This window comes from Carcharhinus amblyrhynchos, chromosome 15, assembly GCF_965287045.1.
Source record: "Carcharhinus amblyrhynchos chromosome 15, sCarAmb.v2.hapA, whole genome shotgun sequence".
Lineage (NCBI taxonomy): Eukaryota > Metazoa > Chordata > Chondrichthyes > Carcharhiniformes > Carcharhinidae > Carcharhinus > Carcharhinus amblyrhynchos.
This window is the reverse complement of record NC_137338.1, coordinates 14,462,956-14,480,930: the sequence shown is the minus strand read 5'-3', so window position 1 is coordinate 14,480,930 and position 17,975 is coordinate 14,462,956. Positions and strand designations below refer to the sequence as shown.

Here is a 17,975-nt window from a genome sequence, read left to right as displayed (position 1 = left end):
AAATCTGCTGATTTTATTTGGTCTGGCCTACATGTGACTGTAGAGCCACAGCAATGTAGTTGACTCTCAGCTGCCCTTGGCCAGCCAGCGATGCCCATATCCCACAATGAATACAAAAAAATCAATCAGAATTGATCATTTATTTCTTGTCAATGAGTTTTGGGACATCATTGCTGCGGAACTTCGAATATGATTGGAGGTCCCTTTTGCATCTTCCTGAGAGGGCAGAACTCATGGAAACACAGCACCTCCAATAATACAGCATTCCCTCAGTACTGCTCTGAAGTGTCAGCCTAGATTATGTGGGTGTTGAACCCACAATGTCCTCAGATGCTAAACTACTACCCCAGTTCTGACACAAGCTCAGTTTCGAAGGGCTAGGAAAATAAATATAACTTAATATGTGCAATGTGACTTTTACGGTTCTCGTTACAGAAAAGACATTATCAGGAGCCTTCCTGCTTGTAGAGACGTCTACGAGAGTTTTTTGAAAAAAATGTTGGTGTTAAAGGGTAGCAGTACAGCTTAGCAGAATGACTTTGAGCTGTGGGATATATATCTTTGCAGAGATTGTCCTAATAATTCTATGTTTTACACAAAGTAATCTGTATTGAGTTAGGGGGCGCTTATTATTTGAAGTTGGAAGCAATCTCTTATCAAGTCAGTGTCACAGTTATGTTAAGTGCCATCTGTTCCCTCCCTCCCGCTCAGTGCTCCTTGGATTTCAACTCCAAACATGGTAACCTTTTCTATGCAACTTAGCTCAGTTGCCAAGACAAATTCTTCTCTCTCCTTGCGCACACGCATACACACACATGCACACACTGCGTTCCCTCTGTCTGTCTAGGCTATTGTGTGATTCACTCAAAATCGTAAATCTCCCAAGTCTGACTTTGGGGCAAAAATGTTAAGGGATAACTCAAGTTTCATGGAAACGATCTTGCACGATAACGCTGAGTGTAAGGTTTTGAAAAATGGCACTGAGGGAGCGGTCTACCACTTGGCCAATGTTATGTTTACACTGGGCTACATGAGTGGCAGTGGCTTTTATGGTCTAGTTTATATCTTCAGTCTTTTAGGCGTTGGTTTTTTCATCCAGTCTATTTGGGGCTGGGTCGATGCGTGCGGAGTGGACATCTTTCTGTGGAGCCTGTTACTTTTTGCGCTGTGCTTGGTCCAACTGGCGCACATTGGCTACCGGCTGAGGAAAGTGACTTTCGAGGAAGACTTCGCCAATCTTTACAAAGCCATGTTCCGCCCTCTGGACGTGCCGCTAACCGTCTACAAGGAGATCGTGAACTGCTGCGATGCCGAGGTGCTGAGTCTCGCCTGCGACCAGAACTATGCCGTGGAGGGTAAAACCGCGATCGACCGCTTGTCTCTGCTGTTGGCAGGCAGGTAGGTGGAGGCTGCCCCTATCAAACTGGGTGACATTAGAAACACAGGGCGTGGGGACATGTTGGTGTTTGCACTTACTTTGTCGGATGTCAACATTTCTTGCAGTGGCTTTTATTTTAAAATATAAGCATTACTTAAGCAGTATTAGTAAGTAATTTGCTAAAAACTCCAGTAACAATACTTTTCACTGTACAGTAATAAATCAAATCACATACACTTTAAAACACACGCAAACGCGTGTGCTTTAACCAATAACATTGCGTTCCGATTCTTTATCGATAGCGGGAGGGGATAAGATGTCCATTTATTGATGTCAAAAAGAGTCAGCAGTCAGTACTCATTTAATTTTCATCTGCCATCTGTTTCATTCTGTTAGAAACATGACATGCTGTCGAAATTTGAAAGGAATGTTGAGGGGGGGCTGCTAAGATCGAGCACAATTTATGCTGTAACTTGTGGTTGACCCTTAACGTCTCAGCTTTCAATACAATTCAGTTCAGAGATCACAGCGAATACTTATTGGGAACTTACTAGTAGCGCTGAAAAGTTGAGAGTGATTACTGAATGCTCGGCAGTGAGTTAGCAGCTATGTTGTATATTTCAGTTCCCCCTCGCCCACCCCCACCGTGTTCCGGTGGAATGGGTGTTTTTTTTAAAAAACATTATTTAAGCAGCTTTAATGTGTCTTGTTGACTATTTTCTTCAGTGTGGAGAGTGCGTTCATTATTGGCCCAAAGCCATACAAAGTTTTACGCTCTCCTCACTTTAGTGAATTAAGGGCAGTCCAATTAATGGATCTCAGGTATCTTGATAGTGCAAAGTGATGGCAATGTGGTGCTTAAGTGCAGATGCAACCTGCAATTCATGAATTTCCAATCTCATTTAGGTCACTGAAGTGGGGCTATAAGTAGAAGCTGGGCATTTCCCCAGACAACAGAACAGAAAGTGAGAGATGCATCAATCTGAACCAAATCCTCAGCTGCAGAGGAATGAAAGGCCAGTACATCATTCTTATTCTCAGCCCACTGTCTTCCTCGGCAGCAAATGCAGCAGAGACAGCCATGTGAAAGTAGGGGTATCTGAGCCATACCAGGCCATGCTTCACATTGAGTCCACCGCCACAACGCAAACCATAACTATTTGAGGTGGAAGGCAACCACCCATCTTTATGATCTGATTTGATTTGATTTACTTTATTATGGCCACATATAATAGCATACAGTGAAAACTATTGTTTCTTGCGCATTATACAGACAAAGCATACCATTCATAGAGAAGGAAGTGAGAGCGTGCCAAATACAACTACAGTTTACCCTATGCATTCCTCAAAACAAAATCTAGGCAATTTGTTTTTACAGTATGGATCTCTAACCCATCCAACATACGTATTGCCCATTAGACTGTGTTAGAGTGTCAGTAAGATTCATCAGCAGTTTGAAGTCTCACTACTTTCCACTTGTCATGCCTCACTCAACAGTAAATGGACCATTTAGTGCACAGTCAATATTTTTGTGTGAAGTGATTCATTGGGACCTTTTGACCTGCACAACGTACTCCACCAACTTTATTAACTCTGATTCCAGTGGATTTTTACAGGTCAGTTATCCTATCACTCCTCCTCTGTAATGGGTTTCACCACTGAAAGTTCAAACCAGTCCAGCCTTCTGGAAAGACACCTGAGCTAAAGGAAGCTGCATGTGATTGAAGTTACCACTTTTATTTTGCATATTATTGATTTATTTTATTTTTATCTATTTCCTTTTAATTTCTTACTCAAACGCTTGATGATGTTTCAAGCTTCATCTTGAGAAAGGGTCTAAAATGTCATAATCTGTCTTTTGCTTTGCAAAATATTGCCTGACCTGCTGGGTAATTCCAGCATTAAATTTCTTTATTTCCGATATTCAATGTGTGCAACTTTCCATGTTATTGTTCTCCAATACTGGGTTCATAGCCAAGTCATTGTAATGATTTTTCCAATTCTAAATATACCTTTGTAAGTTTGTTGAAGAATGCCAGAAGATTTGTTATTGTCATCAGTCCAGAACAAAACATCTAAAGATGACTGATGACGCACTTCATACAAACTGCTGGACTAGCCAGCGATGCCACATACTGTGAAAAGATTAAAAAGCGACCTTCACAATGCACTACATCTCATAATTAACCTTTGCAGCAACTCTGGATTCCTCCAAAGAATGTTCAGATACCATTGACAGTGTCATAGCTACCCAAAATAACTCTTTGCCCTATCCCCACTTTGCAGTTATCTTGACAAGGCCATGTTTATTGGACTGGCAGCTAGTACAGTTTTGCTTGGGTCTGTTAATACATTCAGCTACAAAGGCAAGGAAATCATTGGCTGAACCATCCACTGTCAAATTCACCTCACTAGTAGTCTTAAAGACACAGTTTGCTTTGTGTTTAGAAATTTTGCTGTTGTGGCAATGCTTCTTGGTAATTTTGTTTTGCTTATTCATTAGTGTCACAAGTAGGCTTACATTAACGCTGCAATGATGTTACTGTGAAAATCCCCTAGTCACCACACTCTGGCTCTTGTTCGGGCACACTGAGGGAGAATTTAGCATGGCCAATTCACCTAACCAGCAGGACTTTCAGACTGTGGGAGGAAACTGGAACACCCAGAAGAAACCCACACACACGGGGAGAACTTGCTGATTCTGCCCTGATAATGACCCAAGCCAGGAATCGAGCCCAGGTCCTTGGTGTTGTGAGGCAGCTGTGTTAACTACTTTGCCACTGTGCCACCCTATATTACATGTGGCACAAAGATCATCAGTTACTCTGATTCATATGTGCCAACTTTATAATTTCTGTAGCCTTGGTCACTGCCTCAGCATTAGTTGATCTATGTCCATGATTTGTTTCCAGACGTCAAGCAGCCTGAGAGCAATGGAAATCATTTAAAGTGTATCAGAAATGCAATCGAGGATCAAAATTTAAAACTTTCCTGAGTTGATTTGCATTGTAGTGCCCAACTCTTCCACTTCCCAATTAACGCTGGCTAAAGCAAGGAGAATTAAAGATGGTGAAATGGTGCATCCCTGCAGTTTTCTGAATTTAGGTTGGATTTGGTAAAGAAATGGGAATGTAACACTTTTGCAGTAACTGTGAGCATCGCATGGTGCAGGAAAACTCAATTCAGGAAAGGGTAGAAAATAACTTTGAAAGAATTTTTACCTTCACTAAATGTCAAAAATATATGTTCCTTAACTGTAAACAAAATCATGTTATGTGTTTCATAGGGTTCGTGTTACTCTTGATCAGCAGTTTCTGCACTATATCTTTCCCTATCAGTTCCTTGACTCTCCAGAATGGGAATCTCTGCGGCCTAATGAAGAAGGCAATTTTCAAGTAATTCAATATTTTTTCATTTGTCTAATGTTTAAAGTGAATTGCCAAGCTAATAACCTGTGCTTTAGCCGTGTAATTAAATTCTTGTATCTATCTGTTTTCATGAATATATTAAGAAAATGTATGTATGTCTGCAATCCCTGTCAACTTTTCATAACAAGTTTACATTGGCAGCAATTTTCATTGTAAATGAGCAAAGCAGGAGCTTATAATGGAAATGTAAAAATAAGGGCAGAATATATGAATTTAGAACTGAGACTAAAGTATATTGGTATGCCTGACAGTGGTTGGTACTGCTGCCTCACAGCACCAAGGACTCGGGTTCAATTCTGGCCTCAGATCATTGTCTATGTGGAATTTGCATATTGTCCCTGTGTTTGCATGGGTTTCCTCCGGGTGCTCTGGTTTCCTCCCACACTCCAAAGATGTGCGGGTTAGGTTGATTGGCCGTGCTAATTTGTTTCTAGTGTCGCTGGATTAGCTGGGTAAATATGTGGGGTTATGGGATTAGGAGCTGGGTGGGATTGTGGCTGGTGCAGACTTGATGGGCCGGATGGCCTCCTTCTGCACTGTAGGGATTCTATGATTCTATGATTATTCTCTGCTGTCTAATCCTGTTCCACCCAAAGACTACATTTAATCTTGAGTCCTTTGTACAACGACATGGAGATCAAATAGTATTTGACCAAAAGTCTTGCATATGATGTACAAATCCTTCAATATTTCTCCCTTCTGGTGTTTCCCAAAATCATGTGCAACTAAGAGGGTGAGAACAAGGCTGACACCAGTACTGTTAACAACTAGCTACCAGAAGCTATCCAAGAGGATGGCATTCTCTGTCCTTAATCTCCACATTACAAGGATTGATACTGTGTGGTGTAGCTGACACCATAAATCAAGGAAACTCTGTTCATGCAATTTTTTGTGTCAGAATGCATGTTGGAAATGAGTCATTGGTGGAATTTTCCCATAATTTGTCAGTGTCAGGCTCTGATTGAAAACTGGCATGTACGTTTCCAGGTGCACTCCTGAGTTTTCAGACCAGATATGAGTTTGAAAGAGAGTGGGGTGCACTTTTGATATTGTCAGGAACTTAATTAGGTTATGCAAATTGAAAATGAGGAGCTTTTGATCTGAACAGCTGAGAGCATGTTTCCTCAGCTACTTGTGAGGGCCAACCATGAGAGACAGCCATAGCAAATATGAAATTGGGAAACCTTTTTAACCTATGAAAATGGTCATGGCCAACTGAGGATCATTGCTCAAAGGGTGACTTTTCAGAGGGTGCTTTCATTGCCTGAAAGATGATTGCCAGCTTCTTTGAAGCCACTTCACTTGTTCTGCTTTTCAGTCACCTTCAACTGCATTTTCCTGCTGTCAGTTTTTACTGGAGGAGACAGTGATGTAGTGGTACTGTCACTGGGCTAATAATCCATAGACCCAGGATAATATTCTAATAATTAGACCCGGGTTCTAATCCATCTATGGCAGATGGTGAAATTTGAGTTCAATAAAAGTCTAGTGTTAACCATGAAATCTTTGTCAATTGTTATAAAAACCCATCTGGTTTAATAATGCCCTTTAAGAAGGAAATCTGCCATCCTTATCTGGTCTGGCCTACATGGGACTCTAGACCCACAGCAACGTGGTTGACTCTTAAATGACCCAGCACTCAATTCAAAGGCAATTAGTTATGGGTAATAAATACTGGTTCAGACAATGATGCACACATCCCCTGAACTGATAAAAAAATGACAGCATGGGTGTAGATTATGCAGTACATATCTGATAAGAACAAGAAGAGTAACATTAATACCAGCACTGCCTGCCTTTCCTCACCACAAGCTGCTCCAGAGGAGAGAGGAAATGGACACAGACATCCATCTCTTAGGGTCTGCTATCTTGACATTTCTGAGCACCAGTGCCTCAAAAGCCTGAGCTTTCACAGTAGGCTGCTGCTGACATCACAGGCCATGAAGATCTAGAAAACAAAGTCAAATTCTCTGCTCTTTTCTGAAGTATTTGACCAATGATCTCAAAATTTTGTGGACATTCTTTCTTCTACCAATAATAGTTTATGGCCACAGCAAAAACAAAACAACTTGCTTTCGCACACCCAAACTCCTATGAACACAAACCCTTATCCATACTGTGAGGGAGTAATGTACCTTGGCATTAATAATTATTCCTTAACTGCGGTAAAAGGTAAAATCACCATACTCCCAGGTGGCCATAGACTACCCTTCTCTTTTGAGGGGGAGAGCTGACTGGTATTGATTTACCCTAAGCATCACCACACCTCAGGCAAGGGGCAAGGTGGAAAAGGCAGGGCCTTCATGAATAATCTCAGATGGTACAGGAATTGAACCCATGCTATTGCCATTGCTGTGCATTATGAACCAACTGTCCAGCCAATTGATCTAAACAGACCCCACCCCTCCTCTTAACTGCAGTATATTGTACTGGAGACCTCATAGCTGTCCACCATGTTCTCAAATCTACTTACAATGCTTGTCGCAAAAACCCAGCTTGCAGGTGCAGCAGGTGGTCAGGAAGACGAATGGGATGCTGGCCTTCATAGCGAAGGGGATTGAATATAAAAGTAGGGAGGTCTTGCTGCAGCTGTATAGGGCATTGGTGAGGCCGCAACTGGAGTACTGTGTGCATTTTTGGGCGCCGTACCTGCGCAAAGATATTTTGGCCTTGGAGGGAGTGCAGAGGAGGTTTACTAGGCTGATACCGGAGTTGAGGGGGTTGAGCTATGAGGAGAGGCTGAATAAACTGGGCTTGTACTCGTTAGAGTTTAGAAGAATGAGAGGAGATCTCATTGAGACGTATAAGATGATGAACGGGATGGATAGGATAGAGGTGGAAAGACTCTTCCCGCTCAAAACAGACAATAGGACTAGGGGGCACAGCCTCAAGATAAAAGGGGGGCGGTTTAGAACGGAGTTGAGGAGGAACTTCTTCACTCAAAGGGTGGTGAATCTCTGGAATTCTCTGCCCGTTGAAGTGGTGGAGGCTGCCTCGCTAAATATTTTTAAGACGCGGGTTGATGGGTTTTTGATAGGAGAGGGGATTAAGGGTTATGGGGAGAGGGCGGGAAAGTGGAACTGAGCAGCGACAGATCAGCCATGATCTTATTGAATGGCGGGGCAGGCTCGAAGGGCTGGATGGCCTACTCCTGCTCCTATTTCTTATGTTCTTATATATTTATAAATAAGATAACACTTCTGATAGATTCTCTGATGGACAATACATGGAGCCTGTTAGCCCGTCCTTGGTTGAGACTGTAAGAAGCAGGTGACAGGCGATCACAAAGATTTTTCTCAATTTCAGCATTAATTTTTAGACTGATTGGCGTGAGCTGGTTTGCGTACAAGCAATTTTAAAGCATCCACAATTTAAATGTTAATAAAGTAAAAGCAGGTGTTAAAAAAGCCGTTCTAACTAAAGACACTCGACCTGAAACATTAAACCTACACATCTCTATAGACAGATAGAGAAACTCTCTGTTTGAATGATAGTATTTCCAACATTTCTCTTCTTATTTTATTAATTCCCATATATTGAGTCTGCTGGGGCTTTAGGCCAGATAAGCTTTTGCTATGGACACAATGGACTTCATTTTAAGGCACTCATGTTTACATTTTCCTCTATCTTGCCACATAAAGCTTGTAAAATTTGAATTTGATCTCCTTAAGAAAATCTATGTGTGGCCTTATTTCTCTTTCTAATCTGAACACATAGGGGACAATTTTAGGAATGCACATTCCCAGCAGACAGCTTTTTTGCTGGGAGTGCATATTGGAGAAAGTTTGGGCATGTTTCCCCTGAACTTCTTAGACATTAGTTGGCAAGTCTGTCTGGCAGATGCATGATTTTGTGACAATATTGGTATGGAAAATGGCCCTGTTAAAATAAAGAGCTTGTGTACAGACTGACTACAAGCAAATTATCTTTATCTTGCTGATACTGAAAATTTGGATCTGTCAGGAATCTTTGATTTGATTTATTACAGTGAAAAGTATTGTTTCTTGCACGCTATACAGACAAAGCATACTGTTGATAGAGAAGGAAACAAGACAGTGCAGGATGTGGTGTTACAGTCATAGCTAGGGTGTAGAGAAAGACCAACTTAATGCACAGTAGGTAATGAGAGTAAAAGACAGAATTAGAAAGTATGCTGGGAACAGCTTGCAAGAATTCGCCTCACTCCGGCATCATCCTGGGAAAAAAAACTTGTTTGAGTTATACTTACCTGGTTGAAATCTCATTCTGTTTTGCAGGTGACCCTGACAGCTGAAACAGACTGCTGCTATGTGACTTGGAAGAGAAGAAAACTATACCTGCTCTTGGCTAAACATCATTATATTGCACGCCTTTTCACTGTGATGCTTGGAAATGACATTGCAGATAAACTTTACTCCCTTATTGACAAGCTGTACTGCAGGGGTGGGGTCCGCTACGACATCCGTCTCCCCAGTCTTTACCATGTGTTAGCACCTCCCGCTGAAGCTGAGAAGGAGAAGATGGCAGAGAGTCCCCATCATCTTCCGCAGAGTTCAATCAGGCCTCAGGAGTCTCCCTTTAAAAAACCATGGCCAGACAGCAACGACCTGATTGGTGAGGATTCCACCAGCCTTGTTCTGGAGGACTTTGCAGATATGACTGGATCATTTATGGAATATACCAGTGAAAGGGAGTACATGAAATAGTGGTCCAGTAAATGTGATAAAACCCTGTCACTGTCCATCCATGTGTAAGTACACTGCTGCTTCAAAGCTTACAACTACACCTAATAAAATTAACTTGGCTATCTGATACTGCTGGGTCGCAGTGGCAGTACGTGGTAAGTGAAAAAGCTATCCTTGTGCAGTTGGGGTGTTGTGCTGACATTGAGGTACATTGTTAAGTTGGATGGAAAATAGTTTTCCTTTGACACGGCTGCTCTCGCTGCAAGCCCAGAAAATCCCACCCAAGGTCAACACACCTTTGCATGGTCCTGTCCTGTGTGTATGGCGGGCGGGATGGAAAAAAATTCTGCCCAGTATTACACCTGTTCTTTTAGTGTTTGATACACCACACCAAACATTGAAGTACTTTATCTGGCATAATTTAACAAATGCTGTCCTCCAAAGGTCCAAAACAAAGAATCGTCCTCACTCTGTGTAAATCTTACCGTTCAATGAAACTTTCTTCCCATTAATAAGAAAAGTTCCTCAGCTTCATAACACATTTAGTTATGTTTTTACCGGATTCTGAATTCGCACCCTACTGCCAGGCTAATTAAATTTAAAAACAGATTAAAATAGGCAAAGTTTTATAGACATTTTCGTTTTGAATTTAGTTCCTGATGTTATGTTGCATTTGCTCTTACTCAGCTATGAGCTCTTGTTTGAACATTTATCTGGCATGTTGTAGCTGCAGTAATACTTCAAAATTTTTTGAAACAAATCCTACAGATAGCTCATCTTGTTTCAGGTGTGTCAGCCTACACCAGTTCATAGACTGTAAGAATCAACCTGTCCATTGATACATTAGGAGAGTGACTGATGAATATTTAGTCAGCCAAAGCAATTTATCCTGTAAAATCCAGGATGTCATTTCTTTGCACACACATTATTCTAATTGTTCCTTTCTGAAAACAGACCATAGTGGGATATTCATGAATCAAAGTGGTTAGCAGTCAATGTGTCAGTCAGTCAGTCTAAGAGCATTGACAGTGAATTTTGTAATTAAATGCTCACTTTCTCAGCAACTGTCATGATGCCTTAAGGTTGTCTATTGCTAGGGTGGCACAGTGGCGCAGTGGTTAGCACTGCTGCCTCACAATTCCAGGGACCCGGGTGCAGTTCTCCCCATGTCTGTGTGGATTTCCTCTGGGCGTTCTGGTTTCCTCACACATCCAAAAGATGTGCTGGTTAGGTGGATTGGCCATGCTAAATTCTCCCTTAATGTGCCCGAACAGACACCAGAGTGTGACCACTAGGGGATATTCACAGTAACTTCATTGCAGTGTTAACATAAGCCTACTTGTGACACTAATAAATAAAAAAGTTTAAACTATTCCCCCTTCATTTGGCCCATAAAGAAAAATGGAAAATTAGCCTCATAGAGACGAAACATATCATTATGTTAATTTTAAAAAATCCCAATCCTTCTGACCTCTACATGTGAGAAAGACAAACAAGCAACAATATGTGAAAAATCATCACCTTCAAGTTCCTTCCCAAGCTGTACATCATCCTGACTTGGACATATATTATTATTCCTTCATCGTGACAGGTTAGGAATTGCTGGATACTATCCCAAATACCATCATAGGAAGACCACTATTACAAGATCCACAGAGAAGACCCATAATCACTTTCTCTGGGCAACAAAAGACTAGCAATAAATGCAACTCTGTCACCACTGCTCATATCCTGACAGTAACTATAAGAAGGTGGGCTATAGGTGAAAGGAGTTTATATATTCAAGGCTTTGCTGAAGGAAGTGATGGTGGGATATTGAGAATCCAGGAAAGGTAGAGTGCTTACGAATGGGCAATGATGGGTTGTTAGCCAATGTAAGGATGGATAGAAGTAAACAGCTCATGCTACTAAGAGCTGCTACACTGTATAACTTCAAGCTCACAGTGCAATCTTTTACCAGTGAGATCACTGAACATTTCACATTGAGTTAAGAGCTTCTGTATTGCTATCAACGACAGTATTAGTGACTTCTTGTCAAGTCTCCTTATTCCCAGCTAACATTGGAGAAAATAGGACAATCCATCTCTACTATTGGTACTGCTGCAAGATTTCTGTGCTTTTCTTCTTAAATGTGAGGTACAACTGAAGCCATGTTATTAAAGTTCCTTTACGACCAACAAAGCACATAACTGCTTACCTCCTAATGTTGGAGTGCTGAAGGGAAAGCATGTATCTCGCTTAGCACACAACTGGAATGGGTTCAGCAACCTTCAAATCACAAACTTGTTTGAGCAGCACTAGCCTCTAGTCTAAATGCCACTTTATGATAAAACCTTTTAGTTTAATCCACTAGATAGGTTAGCCAGTTCAGGTGAGGTTCCAGACAAAGGGCTGCCAAATGTAACAAGGTGTCTCCCATCAATAGGTTAAAAGTATAAACACTAGACCATTATAAAGGTATAATACTAGACCAAATCTCCTCTGATCCTGCTCCTCTGGCAGTAGTTCAATAGAGTAGGATGTCCATCTTCCTGTTGCGTTGCTCCTGAATTTGATACACTTTACAGAAGAAAGTCTGTTTCAATGTTGTGATTGGGTGCTGGTGACATTGAGATGCCTGCCTTAACTGGAGATAGGAGGAAAATTGCTGCATGTAGGTGTAGGTTGCATACATGTCATTTGTTTGTGTTCGATGTAGTCGGGTTCTGGGTCTATTGACTGGACATTAGTGGAAGAAAATTAGATTATTAGGTTGGAGGGACTGGTGCAGGGGGTAGTAATGGTGGCGGGGGGTGGGGTAAGTGGGGTGGAGGAGGGAACTAATAAGGGTCTCCCCAAGCTCTATCACCAAGTTCCCACCTGCTGGTGCTCCACCTGTACTTGGTACTAATGCACACTATAGGCATTAATTTCTGCCTATTATGTGTAATAGCACCAATCTGAGAAGGGTGGCTCTTGAGAGAAGGAGTGGACAATGTTGTCTTGAAGTGGAAGGAGGGGAGAGTGTGGAAGGCAAGAGCACAGTATTTGGAGGGAGAAGAGAGTACATTTCAAAGCTGGCAGCAATATTTAAGCGAGGGACACCAAAAGAGCTATTGATTGATTACACAACATAATTTTAAAAGTTTGTCCATGGGATGCAAGCAGCATAGTAAAAGATACATTTATTACCCAAGGTAATGACCCTAAGAAAGTAATAGTGGGCCTTCTTCAAGGATTGTTGCAGTGCTTATGTTGGTGGGGTTCCATGCTTGTGTTAGGTAGGGAATGTAATGCGCTGACCCAGCAACAAGAGCTACTGTTAATTGTGAAGTATAAACATGTTTAAAAATGCTGCATTGCTATTCATTTTAATGTAATTTAAAAAATCAAAACTCCATATAAATGCATGCTCTAAATTTGCCGTTGCAGAATTGATCTATCCCAGTTGAGGGTAGGGGATAATGTTCAGCAGGCAGAAGGTTGTGGGTTCAAGTCTCATTTGAGATATAATGCCAGATAACCAGGATGTGGCAATATTATCTGCCCACATTTCGCCCACGTAAACATTCAGAACTACTCAGTTATAAAATGCTGAGATCAAGATAAGGCGCTGTATAAATCTTCTTTCTTTCTTAGAAGTTTTATTTGTATTTACTGCTTCCCCAAGATTTAGACAAATTGAGAAAGGATTTTAGAAACTGTCATACGAACAGTTCCTGATAACAATGGGGGAATGCTCAATGGGCCCACATTCCACACTTTGTGTTGTGATCGATCACATTTACAGAGTTTCATATTCTTCTCTGAAAAATCTGCATGTACACTTCCTGAAGGGAAAGATTTATTATAGTTTCATAATATGTTGTTATTGTTCCATTTTTAATGTATGAATGCCCCCTAACAAGTATTTGTCCAGATGTAATGCTTGTAAGAAATATGATAGTGCAACATTTTTCTTTAAGTGAGAAATGACAGTGCTGGGAAACAGAATAACTTAGGCACAGCAATGATGCAACATGGATCAGATGCAATATAAATTCTACATGTACGACTCTAACCTAACTAAAGATAAATGCAAATAAGCACTCCTCACTGCACCAAGGTAACTTTTTCATTTTCTGTACTTAACCATTTGTGACTGGCACATTAACTAAACATGAGTAGCAGATGAACACAAAATTGGTGTTGTATTTGATAGCAGACTATTCATGTGAACTTATTTCCATGGTGGAATGGACTTCATTCATGTTGTTTCATTGTGCTCATCCTGATGCATCAAGTTTATCTAATTGTACCACCAAGTTCCCCTCTGCTGTAATGCATGCAAAATCTGCTGCTGTACCATGACTGACCTCTTCTCTATTTGCCATTTCAGCACCTTCAATTATGGATAATTCAGTATCTTTAAGGCTAGAGGAAACACTTCCAGATAATTGTGGAATACTTAATTGTAAACAGCAATAGAACTCCCTAAAATTTAACTTTAGTTGTGAGCTTTTGTAGGACAGCTTGGGGTACGGGGAAGATTCACTAGGTTGATTCTGGAATTGAGACGGTTGACTTATGAGGAGAGACTGATTAGACTGAGGCTATACTCATTGGAATTCAGAAGGATGAGGTGAGATCACGTAGAAATGTATCAGATTATGAAGGGAATAGATAACATAGAAGCAGGAAAGTTGTTTCCACTGGCAGGTGAAACTAGAACTAGGGGGCATAATCTCAAAATAAGGGGGAACAGATTTAGGACTGAGTTGAGAAGGAACTTCTTCATCCAAAAGGTTGTGAATCTGTGGAATTCCCTGCTGTATGAGGTTACTTCATTGAATGCTTTTAAGGCAAGGATAAATACAGTTTTGTACAGTAAAGGAATTAAGGGTTATGATAAGCAAATGAGTAAGTGGAGCTGAGTCACAAAAAAATCAGCCATGATCTTATTAAATGGCTGAGCAGGCTCGAGAGGCCAGATGGCCTACTCTTGTTCCTAGTTCTTATGTTCTTTATTAAAATATTACTTTATAATTCCTACAATCCCTTTCAGTTAATTAATTACAGTTGAAACTCAGGTGAAATTGAAAGAGGTTACTCTGATAAATACTGATGTGACATTTGCAAACAAGGTTGCATTTGTCAGTTAATAAAATTCACCTGTACTTGATGTTCAGAGCATAGGGTTGCTGCTCTAGAATGAAGGATTAGGAAGGGAAGAGGGTTTAACTAGAAAAGCTGCCTGTCAATTGGATGTAGATGCTGAAGTTTGAATGAGTTTCGGGAGATCTCAACCAACATTTGGCCTCAGGGGAGAAGGAATAAAAATCACATTCTGCAGAAGTACGAAGTCTGTATCAGCTGGTTATAGCGGAATGAAACATGGAGAAGCTCTGGCCTTGAATCTAAGATTCAATTTAAAACTGGCCAGTTATGGCAGGTGGAAAAGATATTGAAAAAAGGGAACATGATATAATACCAGTGATAGATTTCCTTGTTATTAGTACAGAAAGTTGATGATAGATAGGATTGAATGCAACACTGGTCCTTCATACATTTATTGTACTTTAGTCTATTCTATGAGAGAGAATTCCAGGTTTGATCCAGATGTTGGTAAGGTAGATTTTACTTAGATGACAGGGTTGGTGCAATCAGATATCCCTGTGCAGATAATGTTCATAGTGAAGCCTTTGGACTTGATCTGATGTGATATTGTATGTGTTTTTCAGTTAAGTAAGTTTCTCATTGATAAATAACACAAGTTCTGCGTTTGCTATGAGTGTAACCCTACATCGTACTAAATTTAAATACTATATGTTTACAAGAATGTGGATTTACATCGAGTTAGCTTGTACCCAATTGTGCCAGTAAGAAGGGAATGTTCCCATGTAGAGAAGGGAGGAATACACTAACTAAAATTGGTCTCACACTAAATATAAGCCCTAAAGAACTTTTAAACTTGACGTATTCTGTTTTATTTGCTTCATTACATGTAGAACAAGGTCAGTTGAATGTTTAAACTACGTGTGATTACAGAGACATACACAATAAGAAAAGCTATTGCTAGTGGTGGGATGTAATTTATATTCACTCTGTGATATTACAAGATCAGACAGCCAAAGTACATTTTCAAAATTCTACTAGGTAAGTGTATTTTCTCAAATCATCACTCACTGGTTGAAGGCCAAGACCAATGTAATAGTCCTGTGTTGCACCCCCCCTATACATTTGTCTGGAACTTTTGCTGCTTGTTTCTGCTTACCTTTTTTTCCTACTGCATTCCACATCTGTCTTTCTTGTTCTCCATGAATATCACAATTGGAACACTAGTTGTTTTCTTAAAACTTTGATGTGAGGTGGTCTTAATTATATGGATTTCTGAAAGTGGGAGGGAATGTTTATAACATGACGACTGATGTTTATCATGAACTTCAGGCATCAGCAATCTATGGATGGTACTGTCATTGTATTACAACTGAAATGTGCTGTCTATCCTTGCACACTGACATTGATCTAGAAGATCTTTTGCATATAGAATAATCACTTGATTACCATTGTAAGAGATAACACCAGTGCAGTCATGTAATTAGTAATTGCCAATAAATAATCTCAAGAGCAACACTCCAACTTTTTCCTTCAAAACTGGCTTTTGGAGGGAGAATGTTTTTTAAATTAAATCTTAATTGATAATTGGCATTCAAATACATATTAAGAACTATTAAAACATATATACTACTTAAATAAAAATGAATCTTTTGCGCACAACAAAATGTTGAGGTTAAGAATTATATATATTTTAACATGATATGCATTAATAATATAGACTACAAATCCTGTAACAACCTGTTCCTATAATTGCAGTGAAAATGGTTAGACATAATTTACTTGAGTATTTTAAATACGTCATCATTACTATTCAGATAGAAGTAAGTTACTGATATAAAAAAACAGAATATAATATAGTAGCAGAAATTTCTGGCAGCTTAGTTTGCTTCTCATGGAGTAACTTGATTGCTTTGTCTCTTCTTCAGAAACGTCCATTTTGCCCAAAGGTTTTACTGGTTGGGAACCGATAAAATGTATTTTCTTTTCACAGCAACTTATGTGAAATGTACAATCAACTTCCTATTCTAACTTAATACATTTCTACTGTGTTCTTTTCTGCAGATGTAAACAATTTTCGGAGCGGCATTCACAAGGCGTATGCCCCGTTGGCTCCCACTCAGACGCCAGAACTCTGAAATGGGAAAAGAACACAACATGGGGAAACAGAAAACAAGTACTATTTAAACTTCCAACGAATATCAAAATAAAAATGAACAAAAAATAGGCTTGTTTAATAACATGCTTCTACCTAGAATTCCAATGTGGCTTCTCTGGTTTCCAAAGTTAATACTTAATATTATACTAACAGATTGGCATGATTCATCATCGACAGTACAACGGGTTACAGTATTTGTAGGGCCAATAGAATGAGTGTGATAATGAGCATGGCATCATTGAATCACAATTTTATTTATATTTATTATATTTAATCACTTGAAACAAAATAAATAAAAAATCATTAATAGTATGGTACAGTATGAAAAGGTGATAGCAAATTTTCCATTGAAAAAACAGAAATAAATTTATTTCACCAGTAGGAAATAAGGGTAGAAATGAAAGGTTATATTGTAACAATGTTTGACTGTATCATGAATTAAGTGTGGTACCATTTTTATGCCAAAAAGGGTCATTAGGAACATAGGAATAGTTGAGATGAAAAAAGAGACCGTCTAGTTTGCCTTCTATCATCCTGGTAGTCATATGATACAAGAACTTCTTTGGAATATTTTATTTTAACAGGTAACACTACAAAACTTAAATTAGTAAAGGTTTGAAATTTTGTGTAACTGTTAGAAGCCATTTACAGAAGTTAATATTGTATATATCTTGTCAGCTAATCTGAATTGAGCAATAATGCTGATTTCAAATAAAGGCATAATTCCTGGGACACAAACAATTGTAATTATTAAAATGAAATATGGATTAATAAATGAAATAAATATCCATGTGTATACTCATATGTCATTTCTACTTAAATGACAAATCAATGCAATTGAAATTAAACCCTGACATCAAGACAAATGTTCAAACCTGAATTCATTAACAGCATACAAATAGTATTGGTATTAAAAAAATTCTAATTGTAAAACCATCAGAAACAATTTTATCTCACCATGGAACATCTGACCTTAATTCTAAATGCTTGCTTATTTTCTCCTTTCTATTTCCTGCTTACTACCAGGATATATTTATCCTAATAATTGCTACGTATTGTAGCCTATGTAACTTGAGCTTGCCCTGTGAGCTTTTACATGTGTGTTTTGGCTCCTGGTGTGGATCCTAGCCTATTATTTCTATTTCCACATAAGCTGGTTTTTTTTTTAGCTTTTCTCTTTCCTCTCTGAGACCCTTTTCTTCTGTTGCCTGTCTCTATCATTTTACCCCTCTTCTGCCCTCTCAAATTCCAACCTAATTTTCAGTGCTCCTCGA

General features: G+C 39.6%; 1 protein-coding gene across 2 annotated transcripts; it reads left to right on the top strand.

Moving 5' to 3' along the window:
* The first annotated feature begins 793 nt into the window (after positions 1–793).
* On the top strand, positions 794–17,150 carry popdc2 (popeye domain cAMP effector 2). Of its 2 annotated transcripts, none has more exons than XM_080203439.1 (4): positions 794–1,398; positions 4,665–4,773; positions 9,063–9,399; positions 16,608–17,150. In XM_080203439.1, the coding sequence occupies exons 1-4, from the start codon at positions 905–907 to the stop codon at positions 16,679–16,681; spliced, it is 1,014 nt and encodes a 337-aa protein (XP_080059565.1). In that variant the 5' UTR covers positions 794–904; the 3' UTR covers positions 16,682–17,150. The 2 variants fall into 2 exon arrangements, with proteins under 2 accessions (XP_080059565.1, XP_080059564.1); XM_080203438.1 differs by having other exon boundaries at positions 9,063–9,535; positions 16,608–16,696.
* Positions 17,151–17,975: the final 825 nt, after the last annotated feature.